This window comes from Clarias gariepinus, chromosome 2 (assembly GCF_024256425.1).
Source record: "Clarias gariepinus isolate MV-2021 ecotype Netherlands chromosome 2, CGAR_prim_01v2, whole genome shotgun sequence".
In the NCBI taxonomy this organism is placed as follows: Eukaryota; Metazoa; Chordata; class Actinopteri; order Siluriformes; family Clariidae; genus Clarias; species Clarias gariepinus.
This window is the reverse complement of record NC_071101.1, coordinates 41,497,882-41,519,925: the sequence shown is the minus strand read 5'-3', so window position 1 is coordinate 41,519,925 and position 22,044 is coordinate 41,497,882. Positions and strand designations below refer to the sequence as shown.

At 40.4% G+C, this 22,044-nt stretch overlaps 3 protein-coding genes across 4 annotated transcripts in view; 1 reads left to right on the top strand and 2 right to left on the bottom strand.

Annotated features, from left to right (window-relative positions):
- Positions 1-6,331: 6,331 nt before the first annotated feature.
- On the bottom strand, positions 6,332-8,921 carry gja10b (gap junction protein alpha 10 b). The gene is made up of 2 exons (XM_053480438.1): positions 7,500-8,921; positions 6,332-6,370 (listed from the first exon to the last, which is right to left on the bottom strand). The coding sequence occupies exons 1-2, from the start codon at positions 8,919-8,921 to the stop codon at positions 6,332-6,334; spliced, it is 1,461 nt and encodes a 486-aa protein (XP_053336413.1).
- Positions 8,922-9,854: 933 nt separating this feature from the next.
- Positions 9,855-20,153, bottom strand: casp8ap2 (caspase 8 associated protein 2). 2 transcript variants are annotated; one of them, XM_053485638.1, is made up of 10 exons: positions 20,095-20,153; positions 19,420-19,513; positions 18,492-18,572; positions 18,231-18,337; positions 18,068-18,142; positions 17,073-17,188; positions 14,422-16,982; positions 11,195-13,610; positions 10,990-11,089; positions 9,855-10,894 (listed from the first exon to the last, which is right to left on the bottom strand). In XM_053485638.1, the coding sequence occupies exons 2-10, from the start codon at positions 19,472-19,474 to the stop codon at positions 10,832-10,834; spliced, it is 5,574 nt and encodes a 1,857-aa protein (XP_053341613.1). In that variant the 5' UTR covers positions 19,475-19,513; positions 20,095-20,153; the 3' UTR covers positions 9,855-10,831. The 2 variants fall into 2 exon arrangements, with proteins under 2 accessions (XP_053341613.1, XP_053341621.1); XM_053485646.1 differs by having other exon boundaries at positions 19,987-20,101.
- An 896-nt stretch (positions 20,154-21,049) lies between these two features.
- mdn1 (midasin AAA ATPase 1) overlaps positions 21,050-22,044 on the top strand; it is a 50,697-nt gene continuing 49,702 nt past the window's right edge. The window contains exon 1 of the mRNA XM_053515347.1: positions 21,050-21,501. Coding sequence (XP_053371322.1) covers positions 21,406-21,501 — 96 coding nt within the window. The 5' untranslated portion in view covers positions 21,050-21,405. The remainder of the gene's footprint in view (positions 21,502-22,044) is intronic.

Here is a 22,044-nt window from a genome sequence, read left to right as displayed (position 1 = left end):
AAAGAACTAAACTGAAAAAGAGGTCAGAATGGACGTTTGTGCGCACATATGCAAATTCTTCCCTATAAACGAGCTTCGTTGTCACGCTACTTGTCGTGGAATCGGGTAGAGTACGCGTGGAAAGCATGGCGCTCCACTAGATAAGCACATTGTGTCATTATGTCGACTTTGTTGTTTTTAGGAAAAATGCAGAACGTTTCCAGATTGAAATAGAATGACACTTTATAACACAAATTGTTGTGTTGTTCCCGGATTGTAGGTGGTATTTCCGAATTGCTTTTGTCGTAAAAGTATAGAAGATGACCATTATTCCCTTCAAACTTTGCGTTTGTGACCTGCATAATGAAATTTTATTCAATTTTATTTGTATAGCGCTTTTAACAATTGACATTGTCGCAGGGAATGTTTTTATTTAAGTTTCTATGAACTATTTCTGTGTAGAAACTGACAAACTTGCACATTTTTTATTGGATCTGAATTACATGATTTACATAAAAATTAAGAAATGTTTAGAGGTGAGTAGTTTTTTAAGATATGCAACTCTAATGTAGATCTCTCTTTCATTTATCAGCCCCAAATATATTCTCTTATAATTAGTTGATACGTTTAAAAAAATAAAAAATTTAATATGCTCCTTGGTGGTAGTGGCGTTCAAAGTCCACTATGCCAAAATATTTTTTGTTGTTGCGTAACGCATTAATGTAGTGAAGCGGAAAGTACAGATATTTTATGTAGCATGTAGTGGAGGAAAAGTTAACAGAGTTGAAAGATTGAGTAGTTTTATTAGAGGATATGTTTAACTTTTACTTTTACATCCTACAGCAAATATCTGTACCTTCCGCTTCACTACATTAATGCGTTACATAACCGAAGCGCTAGGTCTATTTGTTCACTAAACTAAAGCCTTTAATCACTATTAAGCGCTGAGCAGCGAGCTCCTGGGTGTACAAAAAAAAGGTCATTTAAAGATCTCATTGCGCAGGTCACAGAAACAAAGTTAGACGTAAAAATAGTTAAAAAGTAAGAAAAATGTTGACCTAGAGTTATTGCATTGCCTGCATTACAATGCTGTTTTTAAAAACGTCCTTGGATTTGTGGGACGAGGAAAAAAAAACTAATGATCCAGAGTTTTTTTCTGCAGTATATCAGATTTAAAGCTTATTAGCCCAGAGGTGTCTTTCATGCAGGGTTTTATGACCTGTACTGAAGGTTCTGCTCTGACACGGGAAGATGCTACAGTAGGTAGAAAGTCAGTATGCTAGCTGACTTAACAACAGGACCCTGATCCTGATGCGTCGCGGCTTCCCAGGCACGGCGGCGTGTTTAAAAACAGTATTGCAACGCAGGAACTGTGTATCTCGTAGGTCTCTTGGGCAGCACTTGAATGCATAGCATACTTCTGGATTGTGTGTAAACGAATCTTCGCTTTGCCTTAAGAGCCGAGGGTCACTCCGGTCTGAGGGATCGGCATTCTGACACAGGCACCGGAGCTTCCACGCCTCAACCATAATTACGTCTGTACAGGCTTAACGGATTTGTCTCTGCTTTTCATACATGTCTGGCAGCATTGTGTCTTCACAAGCCTGTTTTTTTTTTTTTTTTGTTACATCAACAACCTCACAAATCCTATAAGCTCATCGGGTTTCATCTCTATTGTCTTTCACATGCATGCCGATCAGCTTTGGTTTGTCTCGTCAAGGCTGAATCGGCAAAACAGTGACACATTTTGCTCTTGTATCTTGTCTCAGGGTGCGTGCCAATGACTTTTTGTTTTTTATTATTTCTACACTCGCTTTTTTCCGATAAACGGTAATTTCATGCTTGGAAAAGAATTGTCTTCTGATGAAAAAGCTAATGGGTCGTAAATCTCTTGTTGTTGTTGTTGTTGTTGGGAATTTTTTTCTCTTCTTCTTATAGTTTCTAAGCTAATAATTGACAAATCAAAAATTGATTTGCACAAAATTTTGGATAAAAAATTGAGGGCTGCGGATTCTCAAAAAAAAAAGTTCAGTTGTTGAACTTTAAAATTTGTCTACTAAGCTTTTAATCTGCAGTTAATAAACTATGGCAATGCAATGTTTGTTTTGTGTTTTGCATTAGTATGTAAAAGCTATAAAGGAAGTACAAACTAAACTTTTGTTTTAATGTTGCTAGGGTTTTCATTTTTGGTTTGTTCTGTGCTGCTTCTTTGAAACATTGACACTGGCTCTCCAAAGCTTTCCTCATCAGCGAAAAACGAAGAAGGAAGAAAAAAAACAACGAACGTTTGCCTTTTTATCCGCAATCCGCTCGACTTTATACGTGTTCGTTTATACGTGAAACGAGGCTGAGCTCATTCGAGGAAAAGTAGAAACAGCAAAAATGTTTACAAAGACAAGGTGACACGTTTTTTTACGAGTCAAATCAAACTTGCCATGTATATAGTAATTGTGAGTTGTTTCGATTGGATAGCTAGGTTTTAGTATTTGTTTTTCGTTTTTTTTTTAAACATTTTTGTATGTTTTTAACCAAAAGAAAAACAAATGTCCTTTGATATAACTATGCGTACTTCTTCGAGACTTTTTTTTTTTTTTTTTTTTTACTCGTCTGGGATGTTTCAAAGTAAGACGAATAGAAGTGCACCTCCGACTTTTTTGCCTTAGAACTTGCAGAGGCCATAGTTCACCTTTGACGTGAAAACGTGTGTATGCAGGGGTCTCCGGGCCCCCCCCATTTCTCGACTAGCAGAGCGGACTCTCTCTCTCTCACTCTTATCTACCTGTGAAATCCTTCATACCTCTCATAACTGGTCAACGACTGTATCAGCAAACCACATCAGGTGTTTTTCTACATGCTTTTTACACAGATTATTGTATTAGTAGATTTCGGTGCATCTTTTTTTTTTCCTAACGTAATAGCTCTTGGGCTTGTAGTTTTGTTTGTTCTTCTTTTCTTCTTTGTTTTTCCCCCCATCCCTTGCTTGCTCTCTATCTCCAGTTTTTTCTAGTTGACTGTTTTGTGTTAATATTGTCGAATTTGGGAATAGCTGTTATAGAGTTTTTACCTTTTTTTTCCATTTCTAAATGCTACATGAACCTAATGAATTTTAATGACGTAACCATTGTAAATACGGTATTGTGCAGAACTCATTTTCATGCATTTCAATTGCTAGTGTTATATAAAATGACAATTTTTTTGTCAAGACACCATTTCTGTTTATGAAATAAAGAAACTTATCATGTTTCTGTCTTTCCCTTTTCATTTCCATATAAAATATTGACAGCAAAATACTTTATTTATACAGTGATGTTGCAGTATGTATTTGTACACTGATCAGCCATGACATTAGAACCATTTGGGTTCCCCTTGTCCCCATGGGCTGTGGCTCTGCAGGGATTTTTGGAGTGTTCCCTGGTGTTTTGCACCATGACGTTGACACAAATCCTTAAGAGTTGTGGGTTGCGACTTATCTACCTGGCGTATCCCATTGGTGATCAATCAGATTGGGATCTGGGGAGCTTGAGGAGCCCAAGGCTGCTGGCCCGTGTGTGACCAGCTGTGGTGAATTGGTCATAATGGAAAGGCAGCAGTTAAACTCCCAGTGCACCAAAGCTGGCCACACATGGAACATCGACTTTTTTTTACCAATTTGTGTTGCACCAACTTGGATCTTCTGTGACATCGGACTGAACAGGCTTTTGGTCCAAATGGGTTCCCATGATCCTGTCACTAGTTTGCTGGTGTATAATTGGTAATTTATGACAGTCAGTTTACCTGGCGGTGGTTATAACGTTATCTCAAGCATTGTAATGTGGTATTAAATATATACAGACAATGACATTAAAACTATTGAAATAACGAAGGATCTGCCTAAAAAGACAGGAAACGTCATTGTGGTTGTAAGCATCAAGATCTCCAGATGCATTCTACCATGTACGCAGATACGGTAGGTAACTAAGTACATTCACTTTGTCACTTCGCTACTGTACTGATGTTTGTATTTGCTATTTATTTAAGTAGTTTTATTAGAGGATATGTTTAACTTTTACTCCCCTACATCCTACAGCAAATATCTGTACTTTCTGCTTCACTACATTAATGCGTTACATAACCCGAAGCGCTAGGTCTATTTGTTCAGTAAACTAAAGACTTTAATCACTATTAAGCGAAAGGTTCACAGAAGGGTCATGTTCTGTTTCCACGTTTAAAATTGATCGGTTAGCGTCGCTAGGATTTTCATGTTAGCAGTGTTTGACATCTGTGTGTGACATGTTTACAGCGTTTATTCATTAATCTTTAGTACTGCATCCTAGATTTCCAACCTGAACGAGTGAAATTCAGAAGTCAGTGAGTATGGGTGAGCCTTGGGTGCCCATGTTACTGTTTTTATAGCAACAACTTCCACAGGGGACGATGTATTGTCCACTATTGTGGGCATTTATGGAAGGAGTCTCCAGTGTCAGACTTCTGTTTTTTTTTTTTTTTTCAACACAAACAAAGTTTTCAGGATGGAGCCTTTTAGGTGAGGGAACACATGTTTATAACATTTATAACACAAATCATAAAACTAACTGATCTGGCCAATGTTTCAACAAAATTTTACATAACTACAGATTACATGTTATCCTGTACAAAATACTCTGTGGTATAAGAAGGAACAATCCTTGTCACTTTTTTTTTTTTTTACATGACCCAGTTCCAGAAGTAACACCAATAGGAGGAGAGATACTGTAGGATACGAGTGTCACAACTGCACTGATTTAGATCATGGTTATGTGCAAAAAAACAGACAAAACTGAATTTGCAGCATCTTCAGCAGACTGCGATAATAGGCATGCGTTTAAACCTATATACCGATGTGCAATGGGTGTTCAAGTCAAACCGGGACTTCGCATCTCATGAGCAGAATCAAATCCGAGTGCATCCTGTTGGTCCTGCTGGTAAGTAACACGTGTCTCCTGTTACCGCATGGTATCATGTCGCACAAAGTACGTGATGAAATTTCTCATGAATGAAAGAGTAAAGATTTCGAGCACAGTACAGTGATGAGACTCACAGTAGAACATTTCAATGGTGCTATGACGATCCCAGCCAAGAGCCCACTGTAGTCATTTTCATGAACGTTTATCTAGTCAAACACCTGATCTTTAAAAACAACAGATAACGTGTTGCCTACTTGCAGAAGAGACACATCTGTCTGTGGGAACTGTACACAAAATCGTTCACCAGCACCACTTGCACATTTCAGGAGCTGGGAGTTATTGCTACATTCACCATTCATACAGTCCTGACCTCACTCCAAGACATTTCCACATGTTTGGGACATTAAGGAGTTCCTGGAAGGCCAGAGTTTCGGATGTGTGTACTGAGAAGTGCAGTATACAAAAAAAAAAACTTACGTATCTACCTTGATGGTGTCCAAGCACTAGTGAATCGCTGGAATAAGTGCATTAATGTAGCAGGGGATTATATAGTGAAATAAAAGTCGTTTTTTCATTTTATAAATGTTTTCTGTTATTGTGCAGGATCCAAACACCTAGTTCGACTTGAACACCTCTCATATGTTCACGAGGCTCGTGTTTCCTAGATATCAATCAACACCGTTGTCCAGACGACAGGTATTGATGACTGGAGCTAATTCAGGATGTTACATGGTTGTCCCAAAAACCTTACAACAGGTCAACAACTTGCAGTCTGATGTTTTATACAATGCAAAGCGCACACATTGGTGTTAAATGGCATTTAGATTGGGAGTTAGTATTGGTCAGTTTAAAACATGAGCAGTGTATGGTGATCAGAGAGAGAGAGGTCACTGCAGACGTTCAAGATTATTTACAGGTGTAAAATGCAAAGATGGTAAGGCCAAGTGAACAAGGATTAGATAGTAAAGTTGCTCTATATTTAAAAAAAAATAATGGTTTAAAAAGGCAAGGCTTTGTTCTTTTTCGAAGAACATACACGGATAATTTCAATGAATGCAGAGTAATACTGTCGACCACCAAGATGTACATAGAATTATTGATTATTTAATTAATTCAAAATTCAATTCAGTCAAAATAAAGCAAGTTAAGGTCTTGGTTAACACATACAGTTATGGTCTTGAAGCATGATTCGACTGTGTAATATGGTCAGGTTTCAAAAGTTCAGTTATGTTCAACTAGTTTGTGTCACAACAAGAAAAAAAAAGTGCATCTGTATGTATAAGAATATTTTGATTAGGGAAGCTCTTTGCAGTTTGACAAACTGTTAACACAGAACATAAACCAATATACTGTATATAATGTTTCAGTAGTGGTGCAACATGTGAGCAGCACAGCCAAAGTGATGACTCCAGTTTTCTGAACAGCCGACTTCACTTTTTCATGATCGAAGACAACTCCAGGATCATGCCCTGAAAGGGACAAAATGTAAAAAATATATTATTATTATTGTAGTTATTATAATACACAGATTAGCCATTAAATAAAACCCCTTAGGAAACACAAGATTCGGTGTAGTGTTTCAGGTATACAGTGGTTAATATCTACCAAAAATAGTCCATGGAAAGACAACTAGAAATATGGTCATGAGCCGCTAATGATCACTGATGCCTGTCTGGTCTGATCTCACAGAAGAGCTACTGTAGCTCAAATTCCTAAAAAAGTTGGTGCTAGTTCCAATAGGAAGGTGTCAATGCATCAGAGTTTGTTGTGTTTGGAGCTGCATGGCATGGAGATCGGTAGACCCGTGTCCAATGCCAAAGGCACCAAGAAAGGTAAAAAAGATGGAGAATTAGAAGAAGGTAGCCTTGTCCAATGAAGCATGTTTTTTTTAACATTATGTGGATGGCTGGGTGTGTGTGCATAATTTACTTGGGAAGAGATGGCACCAGTATTCACTATAGGAGAAAGCCAAGCCAGCAAAGGCTGTTTGATGCTTTGGATCATTTTCTGCTGAAAAACCTTGCGAGTTGTGTGGATGTTACTGTGACACCAACACAGTTGCTGACAAAGTACAACCCTTCATGGAAGTGACCTCCTTGTCAGCAGTCCAACACCTTAACCACAAGCCACCTCTGCCCCATTTGAACAGGTACCCTGTTAGTTACACTTCGATGACAGTAAAGAGCTATAGTAATTTAACTTAGAATTACAGAACTAATAAAAGTTTTGTTCGATTAACAAGGGTTCTTTTGCTGCAGCAATTGATCGGTCATCGGGTGCTGATTAATTTTCTGTAACAACAACAACAATGATAGTAGTTGTTGCTGTGAGAAGTATACAAACGGTCTTTTCTAAAAAATAAATAAAGAAATAAATGTAATATCTGGAAAATTGCTGAGGTGTAGGATGAATAAGTCACTGTAGTGCAGTTATAGGATAATAATCAGCTCCAGGTGGTAACAGTAACTCAGTATCAAGCCACATCAAATGACAGTATGCCCCTGTTTTACTCCTTACGTAACTCACTGAAGTACTCTTATTACTCTAAGATATACCTTCTAGTCATCATTAAATACATCTCAAAAAGTAGGTTCTTACCATTGACATGCGGCGCCCACTGGCGGGTGTCGGGATCATGGTAGGGCTTTCACTCTGAGTCAGCTGCTGGGTCCCTGACTCTGAGCCACTTTTGGACATTGGGCTCTCCAGTGGAATAGCCAGTCTGCTCTCAGAAAGCCCTCTTGACATGAAGCTAGATTTCCTACCAGTGGAGTAATGTTCTGCTGAATCACTGTCCTCACTCAGGTCCTTGCAAACGCTCACCCGACTTTGCTTGCGTGCAAAATTCTGAATTGATGCTGGGATCTCAATGTTGCTGGCTCTGAGGGATGCTCGAGGTAGCTGACCGGCACCCTTCAGAGGGCAGGGTAACTTGGGTCCGGATTCTTCGCTGCTAGAAGTGTGGCCGCGGTTGTCCACAGTGGAAAGCCTCTCTGTGGCCCCTACATGACGGATGGCCTGGATCTCAGGTTGACTCGGGATACGCGTCTGCTTTGGCTGCTCAGATACAGGAGCATCACTGGTTGGTGCATTTGAAGAGGGCAGAGGGTTGCTAGTGGGCATGTGGAATGGCAAAGCTTCCACCTGTCTATCAGTCACTATCGTGTACGATGTTTGGGTCATATGTGCAAGTTTCTGTGGCAGGCAGTCTGTAAGGACACATGACTGCTGCACCATGGAGTTTTTCTTCGACATGCAAAGACTCTCTTCATCTCCACCATGCAGATTGCCATATACGCTTTGCTTGATCTTTTTCACTCCCAGGTGAAAGATCTCCATGATGTTTAAGAAAAGGGAAACCCCAGCTATGCCCAGCATAAAGATCATGAAAATATTTTTCTCTGTTGGCCTGGACACAAAACAGTCCACAATGTTCGGGCAGGGATCTTTCTCACACTTGTACAGTGGGGTCAGTCCAATACCGTAAAGGGCATACTGACCCAGGATAAAACCCACTTCCAACACCGACCTGGTTAAAATATGGAATACGTACGTACGCAGGAGGGAACCTCTCAGAGGGGCCTTCCTGACTCGCTTTTGTTCTTCCAGTTTCCTCAATTCCTTCTCAATTCTTTTGTGTTCATCCAAGATGCCCTCCATCCCCTCCAGCTCAACTTTAAGCTGGGCTTTCTTCTTGTGTCTCTCCTTCTCCAGGGCCCGCAGCCGGTAAAGCGCATGGCCCATGTAGACCAGAGAAGGTGAGGATACAAAGATGATCTGCAGGACCCAGTACCTGATAAGGGAGATGGGAAAAGCTTGGTCGTAGCAAACATTCTTGCACCCGGGCTGCTCCGTGTTACACACAAACTCACTTTGCTCATCGTCCCAAACATCCTCAGCAGCAACTCCGAGCACCAGCATGCGAAAGATAAAGAGAATGGTCAGCCAGATTTTGCCCACTATGGTGGAGTGGACATGAACTTCTTCCAAGATGCTTCCCAAAAGGTTCCAATCACCCATATTTGGTTTAACATTGCCTGAAATTGTATAAGAGTGCAAAACAGACTTCACTTTAGACACAATTTGGGAGAATATCTATGTAATATGGAGAACGTCCCATTGTTATACCCCAAATGTTTTTGGAGGGTTAAATGCTCCTAGAACTAATAACACCACAAAGCAACGTTTAGAAATAGTTTTTATAAAAATAAACAGGACACTTACACCATGTGGATTGTCTTAAAGAAGCCTCAGCACTGATTCGTCATCATGAAGAAGACAACACTAACTTGGCTTTGTTTTTTCACTTCTTTGGTAAAGCAGGAGAGATCCTCTCTCTAGGCATCACTTCAGTAAATGAATCCCAGACCTATTGCACCCAGTGAATTAATACAAGGTTTTTATTGATTTGTGGATGGCTGGACAGTGCCCGCAGGGAAATAGCTGGCACAACTCGGTCATCGACAACATGAAGGGAGGGCTATGTGCTAGTCCCAATACCATGCACTGTGATAATGTTCTCTATTGAATGTATGAAGTATATAAAATGCGATTAAACAACTAGCCTTCCTGTTTCCGCTGGCAGTATTTTTCCTGAACCAGCTGTGGACTGCTAAATACTGTAAGTTTATTCATTTAAAATTAACCAAACTACAAATTTCACAACTCTATATAATCAGATCCACAAAATTAAATGAAGGATGCTTAACAATAACCACACAAGGTACAAACATCTTCTAACCGGCTGTAGTCCAAGACATTTGTATTGGAGCCAAATGTATTTTGAGGTGACCTAACCAGTAACTTAAAACATTTTCATAGTTTTCAACATTTCAGAAACACCATACTTTAACAATCTTTTTAAAATTGACAGCAAGTAGTTGACTGCCACAGGATAAATAAAAGCTTTCCAAATAATGCAGCATACAATTGAAATAAATTAACTTTATTTTAAAAAGTGAAAAACTTTCCTGCATTTTACAATATTTACAGAATATTAATTCAAACGAGAGGTGCATTCAGAAAAAAAAGGTATAAATGTATTAAGGTGATAAAAGCCTTCCAACAACTTTCCTATTTTTCATATATACAAGACAAACCTGCAGATCTAGAATTAATCTGAGAAAAAAGAAAATGACTCGGAACTCAGGATTTAAAACTAAAAAAATTTTTTTTTTTCCAAATATCACTTTTATAGGGATTATTATGAAATGTCATGAATAACTGAACATATGTTTAATTGGAGGCTTTGAGATAACAGTTTCCACTGCTTCAAGATGGGTTTCATCTGAATTGCTAAGATTTTTGAAAGATAATTATATGCAAACAAGGGGAACAACGTCATTTTACATTTTTTGGGTAGTTAATGAACACAGGTGTATAATCTGTCAGGCTTTATGTCCTCTCACACTTTTTTCCCCTTCTTGTTTAAGCATGCTTATTCCGGTCTCTTAGAGGTAGATACTAGGCTAAAATTGACTCCTGTGTCTTTAACGGAAAGCCATTAAATCACCTCAGGATCTGTTCAAAAACCATTTGTTTTAGCTGTTATTAATTTGTAACAGCTGATCTTTCACCTTTATTTAAAGAGAATTGACTGTATGGATAGACAGGACGCTGTAAGCATCTCCAAATTTTGGCTGATGCTTAGAATCTAACATAATGACCTATAAACTAAACCCGAGGTGCCAAAATAGAAAAGAGTGCCTCTCAAACCATAGTACTGCAGATCTTCTATCTTGCAGTGTTTTTGTCCACAAAATAATAAAACTGTATAAAATAACACCGAAATAAGAAAAAAAAAAAAATCTCCAGCTTATCAAAATCCAGTGACAAGTACATTATGCTGGTTTCTTTGCTTGTGGCACGTGCCCTCTTGCAGAAACAAGAAGAAGAACGGTTAGACGTTACACTACAGGCTCGACTGGCTCTCAGGTCTCCATTTTCTCTTTCTTCTTAAAGAGTTTCATGAGCTGGGTAAACCGCTCTTCAACCTGTAACAGGAAAGAAACAATGTTAGGTTAAGCCTTGGCTTTCACCTCAGATTATAGTTATTTAATCAGAAATACCAAGTAAACACCAAAAATACCTGCGCTTGTGATTTTCTCAACTTGGATGAGAGAGTGGCAAATGTTTTTGAGGAAGCTCCTTTCGTTTTGAGCGCAACAAGAATATCTCGGTCTTCCTCCCTTCAGATAAGAAAAAGAAAAAAAAAAACAGTTTATGAAATTCTTCACAATGACCATCTGTGGACACAATTTTAATTACAGCAGAAAAGCCTTATATCTACTGACCTGGTCCAAGTCACCACTACTTCTCCTTTTTTCCTGATTACGTTCTTAGCAGAGAGACTGTTAGGAGACAGCTGAGGAGACGGTGTCTTGATCTTCTTCACTGGAGTCTTTTCGTTTTTATCCTTGGATGATTTCGACCTCTTTTTGTGCTTTGGCTTTTCTGGCTTATCTTGTGATTTCTCTCTTTTAGAACGCTTCGCTTTTGGCGCCGAATGATGCTTCTTACGCTTCCTGGAGACCCTGTGGCACGAGTTTTTTAGCCCATGTTCCGAGTCTGCGGCGGCAGTAACTTCTGTGGCGGCATCATGAGCAACATTATCATCAACTTGCTCAATCAGGTTCTCTGTGGTTTTAGGCAATGTGGCAGGATCTTTTGAGGTGTTTATACTTGGTATTTCAGCTTCGCTTCTTTCATTTGAGATGACCTGAAGCTGACCTGCAATGGTTTGCATGGCCTCACTTTGTAGTGAGGACAAAACATCTTCAGCAGGCGGTGTTTCTTTCCGCTCCTGTTGAGGCTCCTCTTCTACGCCTAGAGATGTATGCCTGATCCGAACTATGAAGTGATCATTGGACTTCTCAGTCACCTCTGCCTGCATAGGCAAGTTTGGCTTGAACTGGAACACGGCAGGATCCGGCGCCCCCCAATTTCCACTGACGGTCGACGGGCTGCTGGAGTTGTCCGTTTCAAGAGACAAGTGAATATCTTGCTCGGTGGCATCTTCCCCATCAAGAAGCGCATCTTCGCAATAATGGGCACTAATGATGGTGGCTGGCGTGCACAGCTGCTGTTCGTTAGCTGGGTGCAGAAAGCTCAAGTGGCCGTCTGACTTCAGAGGTGAGGGTATGGTCAGGGATACAGCCAGATCTTCAGCCAAAATCGAGAAAGGCTGATGGGAAGTCACTGTAGTCACAGTCTGGACAGATGAGTTAGAAGGAACTTCCAGCATGCAGTTTTCATCAAGGAGAGCTGGATTCAATGGCATTTGATATTTGTACGGTGAAATGGATGTCCATGATGTAAGAAGCTTCTGTGGTGTGATCATCTTGCTGGGCGTCATGATGCCAATGAGACTTGTTCCGGCTTGACAGTCTTTCCTTGGAGTGTTAAGAGGCCAGCTGTGATTATCAACGCTCTCCAGCAGATCGGATCCTTGCAAGAGACATCTGAAGATATCCCCCATTTGGGAATCTGACACCAGATTAAAGGTCAAACTTGATGCTTGCTGTTCGGTCAGAATTTCAAAGTCTGATCGATCATGTGTCGATCCACTGTGAGAAAGACGACGGGTATAGCAGGAGGTTCTGTTCTCGTTTACAGGAAGAACTTCTTGGAGAGATTTCTCAGAGGATGAAACCTCTTGTAGCTGATTAGACTGATTATTTGTGGGTAGCTCTGGTGCGTTGGGCCCCTCTTCCATGGTTGCCTTTATGTTTTTACCACTGCTCCCAAGGCCTCTACATGTCACACTGATTAAAGAAGAAATTTTCTCCTGGACCTTCTGGCCCTCGCTTTCGATTTTCTTTTCTGGTCTGTTTTCAGTTGTGCTTAAAGGCTCTTTAGGTTGTATCCTACACAAATCCGCATTCAAAGCTTCCTTAATGTTAGCATTTGACTGCTTTCCTTCTAAACAAGGTTTGTTTTTAGAAAGACCTGGATCGCTTTTAAGAGCTGCCTTTAGTTCCTTGAACAAGAAATCAAACTGGCCGTCTACAAAGTTCCACAGCTTCTGCTTGAGGTCTTCGGCCCGTTGCTCAAAGATACGGTTCACGATGCCGTTGTTCGAGACCTTGCTCGTTACGGAACAGATGATCTTATTGAGCCGAGATTTGACCTCGTTTCCTTGACAGCAAAATTTGTGAAAGTTGACACTGTCGACAAATTCCGTGAAAGAGGCCTGAGACATTTCGATGATGCAGCAAAAAGCGGGTTTGGTGACGTTTTTATGGAGTTTCATGTACTTCCGTCTCAGCTCTGAGCGTATAAATGACAACATGTTCATAAAATCAGCACAAGAGGAAATTTTCGCCTTGGGTGGAACGGTGACAGTTTTGAAGCGCCTCTTGTTCGAGGACGGACTGCCTTTAGAAGCGTTGTTCTTCTCTTGTTCTTTGCGGGCGGGAGGAACGGCGGGTCTTATTTGAGATTTTTTCTGTAATCCTGGTGATCTGGGACTACACCTTAAACCTGATCTTATTTCATTTGGAGGACTCTGAATGACTAGCGCCCCTTCCCCTTCGCTCTCACTGATTATTTCCCCTTCTTCCAAGTCTTCTTCGGTAGCGGTAGAAGAGAGAGCCTCTTGCTGATCTTTTGGGAGGCTAGGTTTGGCTATGGAATCGGGTCTCTTGTTTTCTTTGTTCATGTCCATCTTGACAGCATCTTTATCTGCCACACTGGCTGACATGGAGAAATCTTAAACAATGAAAAAAAAAGAAAGAAAAAAAAAAAACATTATGTATGTAATGTCTAAACAACTACCTGGAAATCACTTTAAAATGTAGTTCTACATTTAACACAACATCGTATATTTAACTACATGAACAAATGTATTCGGCCAAACTTGTTAATTATTGAATTAAAGAGTTTCAATCAATCAGGCCCCTTATGTCCAGTAAAGGGCAATCTTAATGCTTCAGCAAACCGAGATATCTTGCACGAAGCTATGCTTCCAACTTTGTGGCAACAATTTGGGAAAGGTCCTTTCCTATTTTAACATGACTGTGTCCCAGTGCAAAAACCAAGGACTATAAAGACATGGTTTGATGAGTTTGGTGTGGAAGAACTTGACTGGCCTCAACACAGAGCCCTGACCTCGACCCCACTGAGCACCTTTGGGATGAACTAGAGCGGAGAATGCGAGCCAGGCCTTCTTGTCCAACATCAGCACCTGACCTCATAAATGCTCGACAGAATGAATGGACACGAATTCCCACAAAAACACTACAAAATCTGGTGGACAGCCCCCCAAGAATGAAGAGTGGAAGCTGTTATAGCCACAAAAGGGGGACCGACTCCATATTGAAGTATATGTATTTGGATACGTCGTTGAAGGTTTGGCCAAATACTTTTTGTCCATACACATACATAAACACACTTTCTTTTTAACCTTAGCTCATTTAAAATTCTCTTTAAAAAGGTAAATAATTTATTTTATTGTTCTGCAAAAAGAACCTACTAGACCCTATTGGACTTTCCATAACAATAAGACACAGAAAACACTGACCTTTACTGAGACTTTTGACATGCATCTCCTTTCCCAACCGCTGCTGCTGGGATTTCTTTACCTGCCGTACTGGACTTGTAAGAGGACTGATCGCTTCTGGAATTACTTTAATGTTGCTTAGGGTGAGCATCATGGAATCTTCATCATGAGGCACCGCTACAGACTGGGAAGGCCTGGAGATGACCTCCATCTCGTTCTCTGTGGAATCAGGCTCAGATGAGCTCGCTTGTTCAGGTGGTACTATCTCCTCTTGAGCTGTGCTGTTGATGTTAATCGTCTCAGCGCTTGGTTCTACCAGTGGGCCTGGGCAAGGATCCAGGTTCTCAGGGCTCTGTGTGATATCAGTGTCTAAACCAGTACTGGTTTCTTGGTTGTTTTCCACAGTAACAGTACTAGACACAACTTCCAGAGACACAGTAGAGTCCATATTTGAACACGTACTGGTCGGAGCAGTTTCCATGACTGAAGTGTTGACTTCCTGCTGAGATTTCTCATTTTGAATTGATGCCTCTGGTTTATTATTTGTTTGGACATTTTTGCTAGGATCATCACCATCGATTCTTCTGATTTCCTTATCCTTCTTTGCCGAAGCCTGAGAATCATCAGTTAAAGGAGCAGTGGGACTGGCGACCGATTTAGCACTTTCAAAGAGTAAAGAAACTTTAGAAATGGCCGCTACAGATTTCTGAGAATCGCTGGTAGAACACACATCTGCGGCATCTCCTCTGGTAACGGACTCATCTTCTTGCATTTCTGAGTCTGTACCACTCGCCTTCCCAGATGGAGTTTCACTCAGGTCATCATCAATCCTTTTGGGTAACTCAGGTTCCCTGACCTCCAGGCTTGCTGGTGGTTCTTTATCACATGGTTGTGTGGCTGGATTTGCCGGGAGCGCCAGGGTGTCATCCTCAATCTCATCGATGACACAGAACTCTTCTCCCACCTCAAACAAACTTCTTTCTGTTGCCAAGTCGCTCACTAGGGTGTCCTCGGGATGAGATGGCTGCTCAGAAACTGCTGCCTCGTCAACTTGTTCAGAGTTGTGGTGCTTTTTAATCGGTGAGACGGTCAGGTTCAAGGTTTCCATAAAGGATAATTTTCTCTTCGGACTGCTCTCTTCTGTAATGGGCAAACCATCACTGTTGCTGCTTAACCTCGGCGGAGATTTTCTTCCTGCGCTTGCATGGACGTCCCCTTGGGCGCTCTTGCCCTCATTCATGTTAGGGTTTCTTGCATTATCCGGACTGGTCTTTGATCCTTTGTCTTTGGCAATTTGCTTGTCTTTGTCACCCCTACCGCTCCCTTTACCTTTTACACTCTCTTTGGCACTGTCTAGATGAGAATTTGCACCAGAGTCACCTCTGCTTGATGCTTTGCTCCTGGACGACTCTTCCTGGACGGTTCTTCCAGATGTTCTCCTTTTGTCATCTTGATCTTTTCTCTGATTTTGAGCACTGCGGTGAGGTTTAACAGGTGAAGCGTGGCGTCTGTTCTCACGTACGTCGGTGCGGCTCCGGTCCTTAGCATCATCGGAACGTATTTTGTCTGCTTTATGTCCCACCCCCCTGCCGGCACTCAAATCTTTGGCGCTCTGCCTCTCATGTTCCTTGCCAGTCTCGGACCTGGTGCTTCTTCTTTCGGCTCTATTACTATTCTTTTCATCTGATTTATGTCTTTCCTCACTGTGAGTCTTCTTATACTCATACTCCTTGTCACTCCTGATGCGTTTCCTCGTGTCCTCTTGCCTCCTGTCCTCTTTTCTATGCTGCTCCCTCGTTTCTCTTTTATCTGTCGTCCGTTGCGACTTGTCTGAGCTGCTCTTTTCGCTCCTCCCATTGGACATCTCTGCATGCCTGCTCTGTCGTTCCGGTCCTCGCTTATGCCGCAGTTCTTCTTTCCGGCTCTGTGTGTCTGCGTTCGATCTAGACGGCTCGGATGTGGACGAGGACGAGGACGCAGGACTCCTCGAGCGACCAGATCTCCTGAGCGATACCGGATCGTCATGCTGCTGATGCTTATTGCTTTCTGATCCGCAGCTACCTTTCGCTGACTCCCTCTGCTCGGTCTCTAATCTGTTTTTATGCATTTTAGTTTGAGATTTTTCTGACACGCCCTGCTCTCTCAGTGTGCTCTCTTTCCCAGATGGTTTCTCTTCCTTCCGGTTATCCGTTTCATCACAAGTGTTCTGCCTAGTGCTAGTCTCTGAGTTCGAGCTTGTGCTTTCTCTTTCTCTGTGACTTTGGACAGGCCTGTGCTCTTGTGCAACAGCACTAGGTGGATAATCCAAACTACGAGAATCATCATTTGCACTGTTTAAAGGACTCTCGTGGTTGCATGTCCGAAGCACTACAGACAACGCCGGTGCAGCAGCCATCGAGGACGAATCACCAGGTTGGTTTAAAGTTCTACGTTGGGATACCTCGGCTGATAAAACTTTATCTTTTTTAAGATCCTGAGACTCCTTGACAGGACCGACAGGGCTGTTCAAACCTGGCAACCTCCTGCTGGAGGCATCTTGTCTTCTTTCCCTTGCATATGGATGGAAACCACCCCAACTCGATCTGCCGGAAAAGCAAATACATAAAGACGTGTTATTTCCAGATTAATGCCACACGTCTACTGTAAACACAGCAAACACCTGGATTATTTACCTTTTGCTTAATTTGCTTATTTCCTCGTCCTTCCTAACAATCTCCATCTTAGCTGTTTTGATAAGTGCACATATGTTTTTCTTTAGCAGTGTGTTCTCTTGGTGCAAACTTGAGTTCTGTAACAAAAAAAACAACACAGAAGTATATATAATTATATAGTGAGCTAGTGAGTGTGCTCTAAACTATACACAGTAGATCTTGTGAAGTTTGTTTATGATTGCAAAAATTTTTTTAAAAAAATCGTAATACTAACAGAATCGTGATACAAATTTAATCAGCACCTAGGTATTGTAATATCGTATCGTATCAACTGGCCCCCGGTTACTTTTGTCCTCAGAAGACTTTAAGACACTTAATATACTTTAAGGTGTGTATATATAGCTAATACATTACAACTTACAGTTTGATGTTATTTAACATTACTATAAACTGATAAAACATCAACCTTCAATAAAAATGCTACTGTAATTACTAATAAATGGCATAGCAATATTGAAAAATACTCAGCATCACAAAGATAACAGCAATTCTGATTCATCACATTGTCCTATCATTCATAATTATCCTTTAATGGCAAAAACCACAATTGTTTACTTCCTTATGTGTCTTATTTAGTAATTAAAAAAAAAATACTATAAAGATCTACAAGTAAACAGTGTTGGCCAAAAATATTGGGACAAAAGTGAAATCCAGACTTTTAATATGACATTCTATTCTATACGACAATCAATATTTAGTATAAACGTCTTTACTCTTCAAAACCTCCTGAATCCGGCTGGCCATAAAGTCAAAAGTTCTTCACCATCGTTCATCAGTTTTCTATTGGGTGTGGGTCTGGTGATGACCCAGGCCTTGGCTCCAGAAGCTTAACACTGTTGTCGCATAGCTAGTGAGAGCTATAATGCTAAGTGAGAGCTATAATACATGGCATATGTTGTCCTCACACTTTTGGTCACCACTGTGTATGCATATATATATACACACTGTGTACATACCTTAGTTTGCATCTGCTGCAATTTGGCGAGCAAATCCTGCACTTGGTTTTGTGCCGCGACAAATTTACTTTTCAACTGCAACGGAATCAGATAGGAGGTTAAGGCTCATTATAAGTGTGAATAAGCATCAAGTACAGGATGACAAAAAGAAAACAATTTAAACCTCATTATAGGTTGCGTCCTTCTCCTCCTGCTCTTCGGTGATGAGCTCCTCGTACAAATCGAACGACTCTTTCACCGCGTTCGGAGAAGGAAAAGACCCGGCCTTGCCTGATTAACAACAAACAGATGACAAAGTGAGCAAAAGTCCAGGTCTCGCGCCAGTGTTAGAAAAATAAACAGAATAAACAAAACACCTCAGTGTAATCACATACTTACTTTTACTGAAAAAAGCATAAGTAAAATAAAAAAAGAGCAAACTCACTGTTGTTTTTGTTTTTGCTGGGACTGTCCTCAAGTCCTGAGTAAATATCCACAGAGTCTTCATCGTAATTCAGGACGGAAGCTAAACAGATTACGTTGAGAAAGGTTAGAGATTTTTTCTTTCCTTATTCCTCTTGGTTAAGATAAGTAGCTTAGTCTTCATAAAATAAACCCTGAAAATAATCTAGTGTGTGTGTATTTCAGATTCAGCCTTTATATTAGGGACAGGAATTACACGATACGTCATCATCCCAACAGCGAGGTGCTGATTTGAGTTTTATTGCGATTCCCTCAGGATCATGATTTTAAAAATACTCGATTTAAAAACTTATTCGTGTCAGTGGAAAGCCAAGCGAAGCGAGTTAAAGTTTTTTTTTTTCTATTCAGAGAAAGCTGTTTAGAAAGAGTCAACCTACGATACCAAAGTTGCCCTCAGCATGCATTCAAAGGCTAAGTGATTTTTCACTTTTTTTTGTGATGTTTTGGGTGGCTGAAATGGATGATCTGCATTTACATTATTACAGTGGAACCTTGGATTACGAGCATAATTCGTTCAGGAAGCAGGCTCGTATTTCAAAACACTCGTAAACCAAATTAAACGAAAAAGAACAAATTAAATTCATTTGTTGAGGTTCCGCTGCAAATTTTTTTCGCGCTAATTTAGCTATGTAAAATGATAATTATATAAAGGCATTAAAAGGTCTTTAAAGTTTATCGAACTTAGTTTAATAATTCTAAGTGGTGTAATAGATATCTGAGTGATAACCAGAGCAGATGATGACAATAATAACATGATGATAGTGATTACGACTACATGATGATTACGATCACATGATTACGATGATGATTACATGATACAAACATTTCACACACTATAATCCACATAATGATGCTTTGGGTTTTAGTGTGTGTGTGTGTGTGTTTCTTACCAGGATGCCCCTGACCCAGATCACCATACAGCTCATCTATGGCATTCATCTCCATCACTGTGAGCTCTTGAACACCTTACATTGCTCGAGAAGTCTGAATGAAACACAGTGTGTTAATGATCAGGTAAACTTTCAGTATAATGCCTGAAGCCATAACAACAAAGAGAAGCAGACTTGCACTTGAGCTAGCATATATGCTAAATATTCACTAGAAAAGCACAGATCAAAGCAGAAAAGTGTCGTTTAACATCTAATCAGAACAAATAGTACAATATGGTGTATTTAAATGTATATCATATGCGAGTTTCCCTACATAAGAACCCAGATTTAGCAGACAACCTGTTCGCTAACATCCACCAAAACTAGCAGCACTCTGGCTGTGTCCACAACCGCGCCGCCTCATCCCCTAGTGTACTACTGCACAGGCTGCACGCGATACAACACACAACGACAGCCTGCGTGCCGGAGTGCGCTCGTGCAGGGCGCAACGAGCCGTTCGGGATGCCGCCTGATTACACTTAGCATACGATAGTATATTAAAGCGAATAAAAACAACTCTTTACAAACATTTCAGCAGATCTCGGTGATAACTCCTAAAGCACAAAGCCGTGACACCCGATTCACGACGCGCGCTGATGAAGAAACCGCTTGTTTGGATGTAATTTCTCCGCTTACCGAGTGAGACCCGCTCTGCTCCAACAACAACCGCGCCAACTCGCTCCGCTCCGCAAAACAGGAAGTGACGACATTTTCGCGCGGTCTCTAAACTTCCGGGGTTTCAGTTTAACGGCAAGAGAGTTTTTATAAATCGCATTGTAACAAACTAAACCTGTACTGATTACAACATGCAGTGTACAGCAAGTTTAAATAACGTGGGACTTTTTGTTATTCTTCTTTCTATTATTATTAAGCAAATAATAAAACGTAGACACGAAAAATAAGTACATTTTAGGTAAATATTTGCACTGGTCTTATTTTAGCATTGTAAAATAACAATACTACTACTACTAATAATAATAAAAATAAGTTATTCTTTTTTTCTTCTTCTTATTATTTCTGTTGTTCTTATTTTTGAATAATAAAATAAAGGTTTTCCGGCCATTTATACAACTATATTCATTTTTATCACATTTTTATCATACGCAGGTTTTATGTAAAATAATAATAATAATAATAATAATCATAATATTTGTATTATTATTGTAAAATGTAATTCAAATTGAATACTAAAATAATCATTATATACAGGACAAAAATGCTAAATAAGTACATTTAAAAATAACTGTTTGCATTTGTAATTTATTCAACAATAACTTCCTTTATTAAACGTAAACATAGTACTGTATTGTAAAATTATTATTACTAGTATTGCACAATAAACAAAATGAATAAAATAAAATAGAATGTTGTTAATCATTCGGCTGCCCAATAATGAACATTGTATAAAGCACAGACACAAAATAAATACATTTTAAATACAAAATGAGAAGTAATTTAATCAAATAATTTTCTCTTGACGTTTTTTCCACGTTAATTACTTTTATTAAACATATCCTAAAATTGTTAGTATCCCATTTATCATCATAAACTACTAACATATATATTTTTATCGTCACTCGAGTTTAAATTAAATATTAAATAAATAAAAATTAACAAAAGTAAAAAAGCTGTTGTTCTGTCGCCAAGGCTCCGGCGCGCGCGATGACAACACGGTGACCCGGAAGTGATTCTCCTCCGCCACTCACATGTGTACGGGCACTTTAACACTGACGGGAACGTGCTCGGTGATGTTGTTGTCATCCATCCATCCCGGACTGATCTGATTTGATCTGATCCGATCCAGTGATGAGCCTTCTGATTTCCGGTTACACTGAATCCATAATCCGGTAAAAACTCTATACAAGTAGAAAAAAAATCTGTGCACGTGTCCCTGAGACCTGGGATCGAGGCTGCTGTTCCTCCGTACACGCGCGGCTGGATGACGGCATGGAGACGGTGGAGCTGAGCCTGGCGTCCCTGACCGCGATCTCCGCACACACCGGGACGAGCCGCGCCGAGCTCAGCGAGCGTCTGACCAAGCAGGTGAGCCGCGCGCGCTCCTCATCGGCGAACACGCGCCCGAAGGATTGCCATAGTAACCTCTCTCTCTCTCTCTCTCTCTCGCGCGCGCGGGGGATGACCGTTAACGTTAGCTCGTGTCGCTGGGGCTCGTGCGCGCTGCAGTTGTGTATAACGGTCCTTTTCGTTCACGAGTGAAGTGTATTAAATATTTATGGCTTTTGGGGGCAAAAACGAAACTCTTTATTTGTTAATAATGTATTAATTCATCATCAATTCAATCCTGCACGTGCTAGCTTAGGTTAGCTAGCTTGTTTACTCCCATAGCTGAGTGATATTTATAAACACCTGATTAATAATATTCACTTTAAAGTGTTTAACATTCAGTACACACACAATGATGTATGTATTTAAGTCTTTTTAACATAACTGTTAACATCCTGTTGAATGGCGGTATCAAAAAGTTTCGAGACTAGTTTTGAAACACGCCAAAGCAGTCACAAGTCAGTGTGCCAAAAGACATCAGCTTGTGTACATCGTGATCTGCTGCTACTCTGATCACGTGCG

What these genes read in the sequence shown, in the direction of transcription:
- casp8ap2 (XM_053485638.1), bottom strand. Translation starts at nt 19,474, where the DNA reads ATGGAGATGAATGCCATAGATGAGCTGTATGGTGATCTGGGTCAGGGG. An exon ending in TCTGGGTCAGGGGCATCCTG is followed by an intron (nt 18,573 to 19,419) that starts GTAAGAAACACA and finishes TAATCTGTTTAG; the next exon opens with CTTCCGTCCTGAATTACGAT. An exon ending in CAGCAAAAACAAAAACAACA is followed by an intron (nt 18,338 to 18,491) that starts GTGAGTTTGCTC and finishes GTTGTTAATCAG; the next exon opens with GCAAGGCCGGGTCTTTTCCT.
- gja10b (XM_053480438.1), bottom strand. Translation starts at nt 8,921, where the DNA reads ATGGGTGATTGGAACCTTTTGGGAAGCATCTTGGAAGAAGTTCATGTC. An exon ending in GTGGGCGCCGCATGTCAATG is followed by an intron (nt 6,371 to 7,499) that starts GTAAGAACCTAC and finishes TGTCCCTTTCAG; the next exon opens with GGCATGATCCTGGAGTTGTC.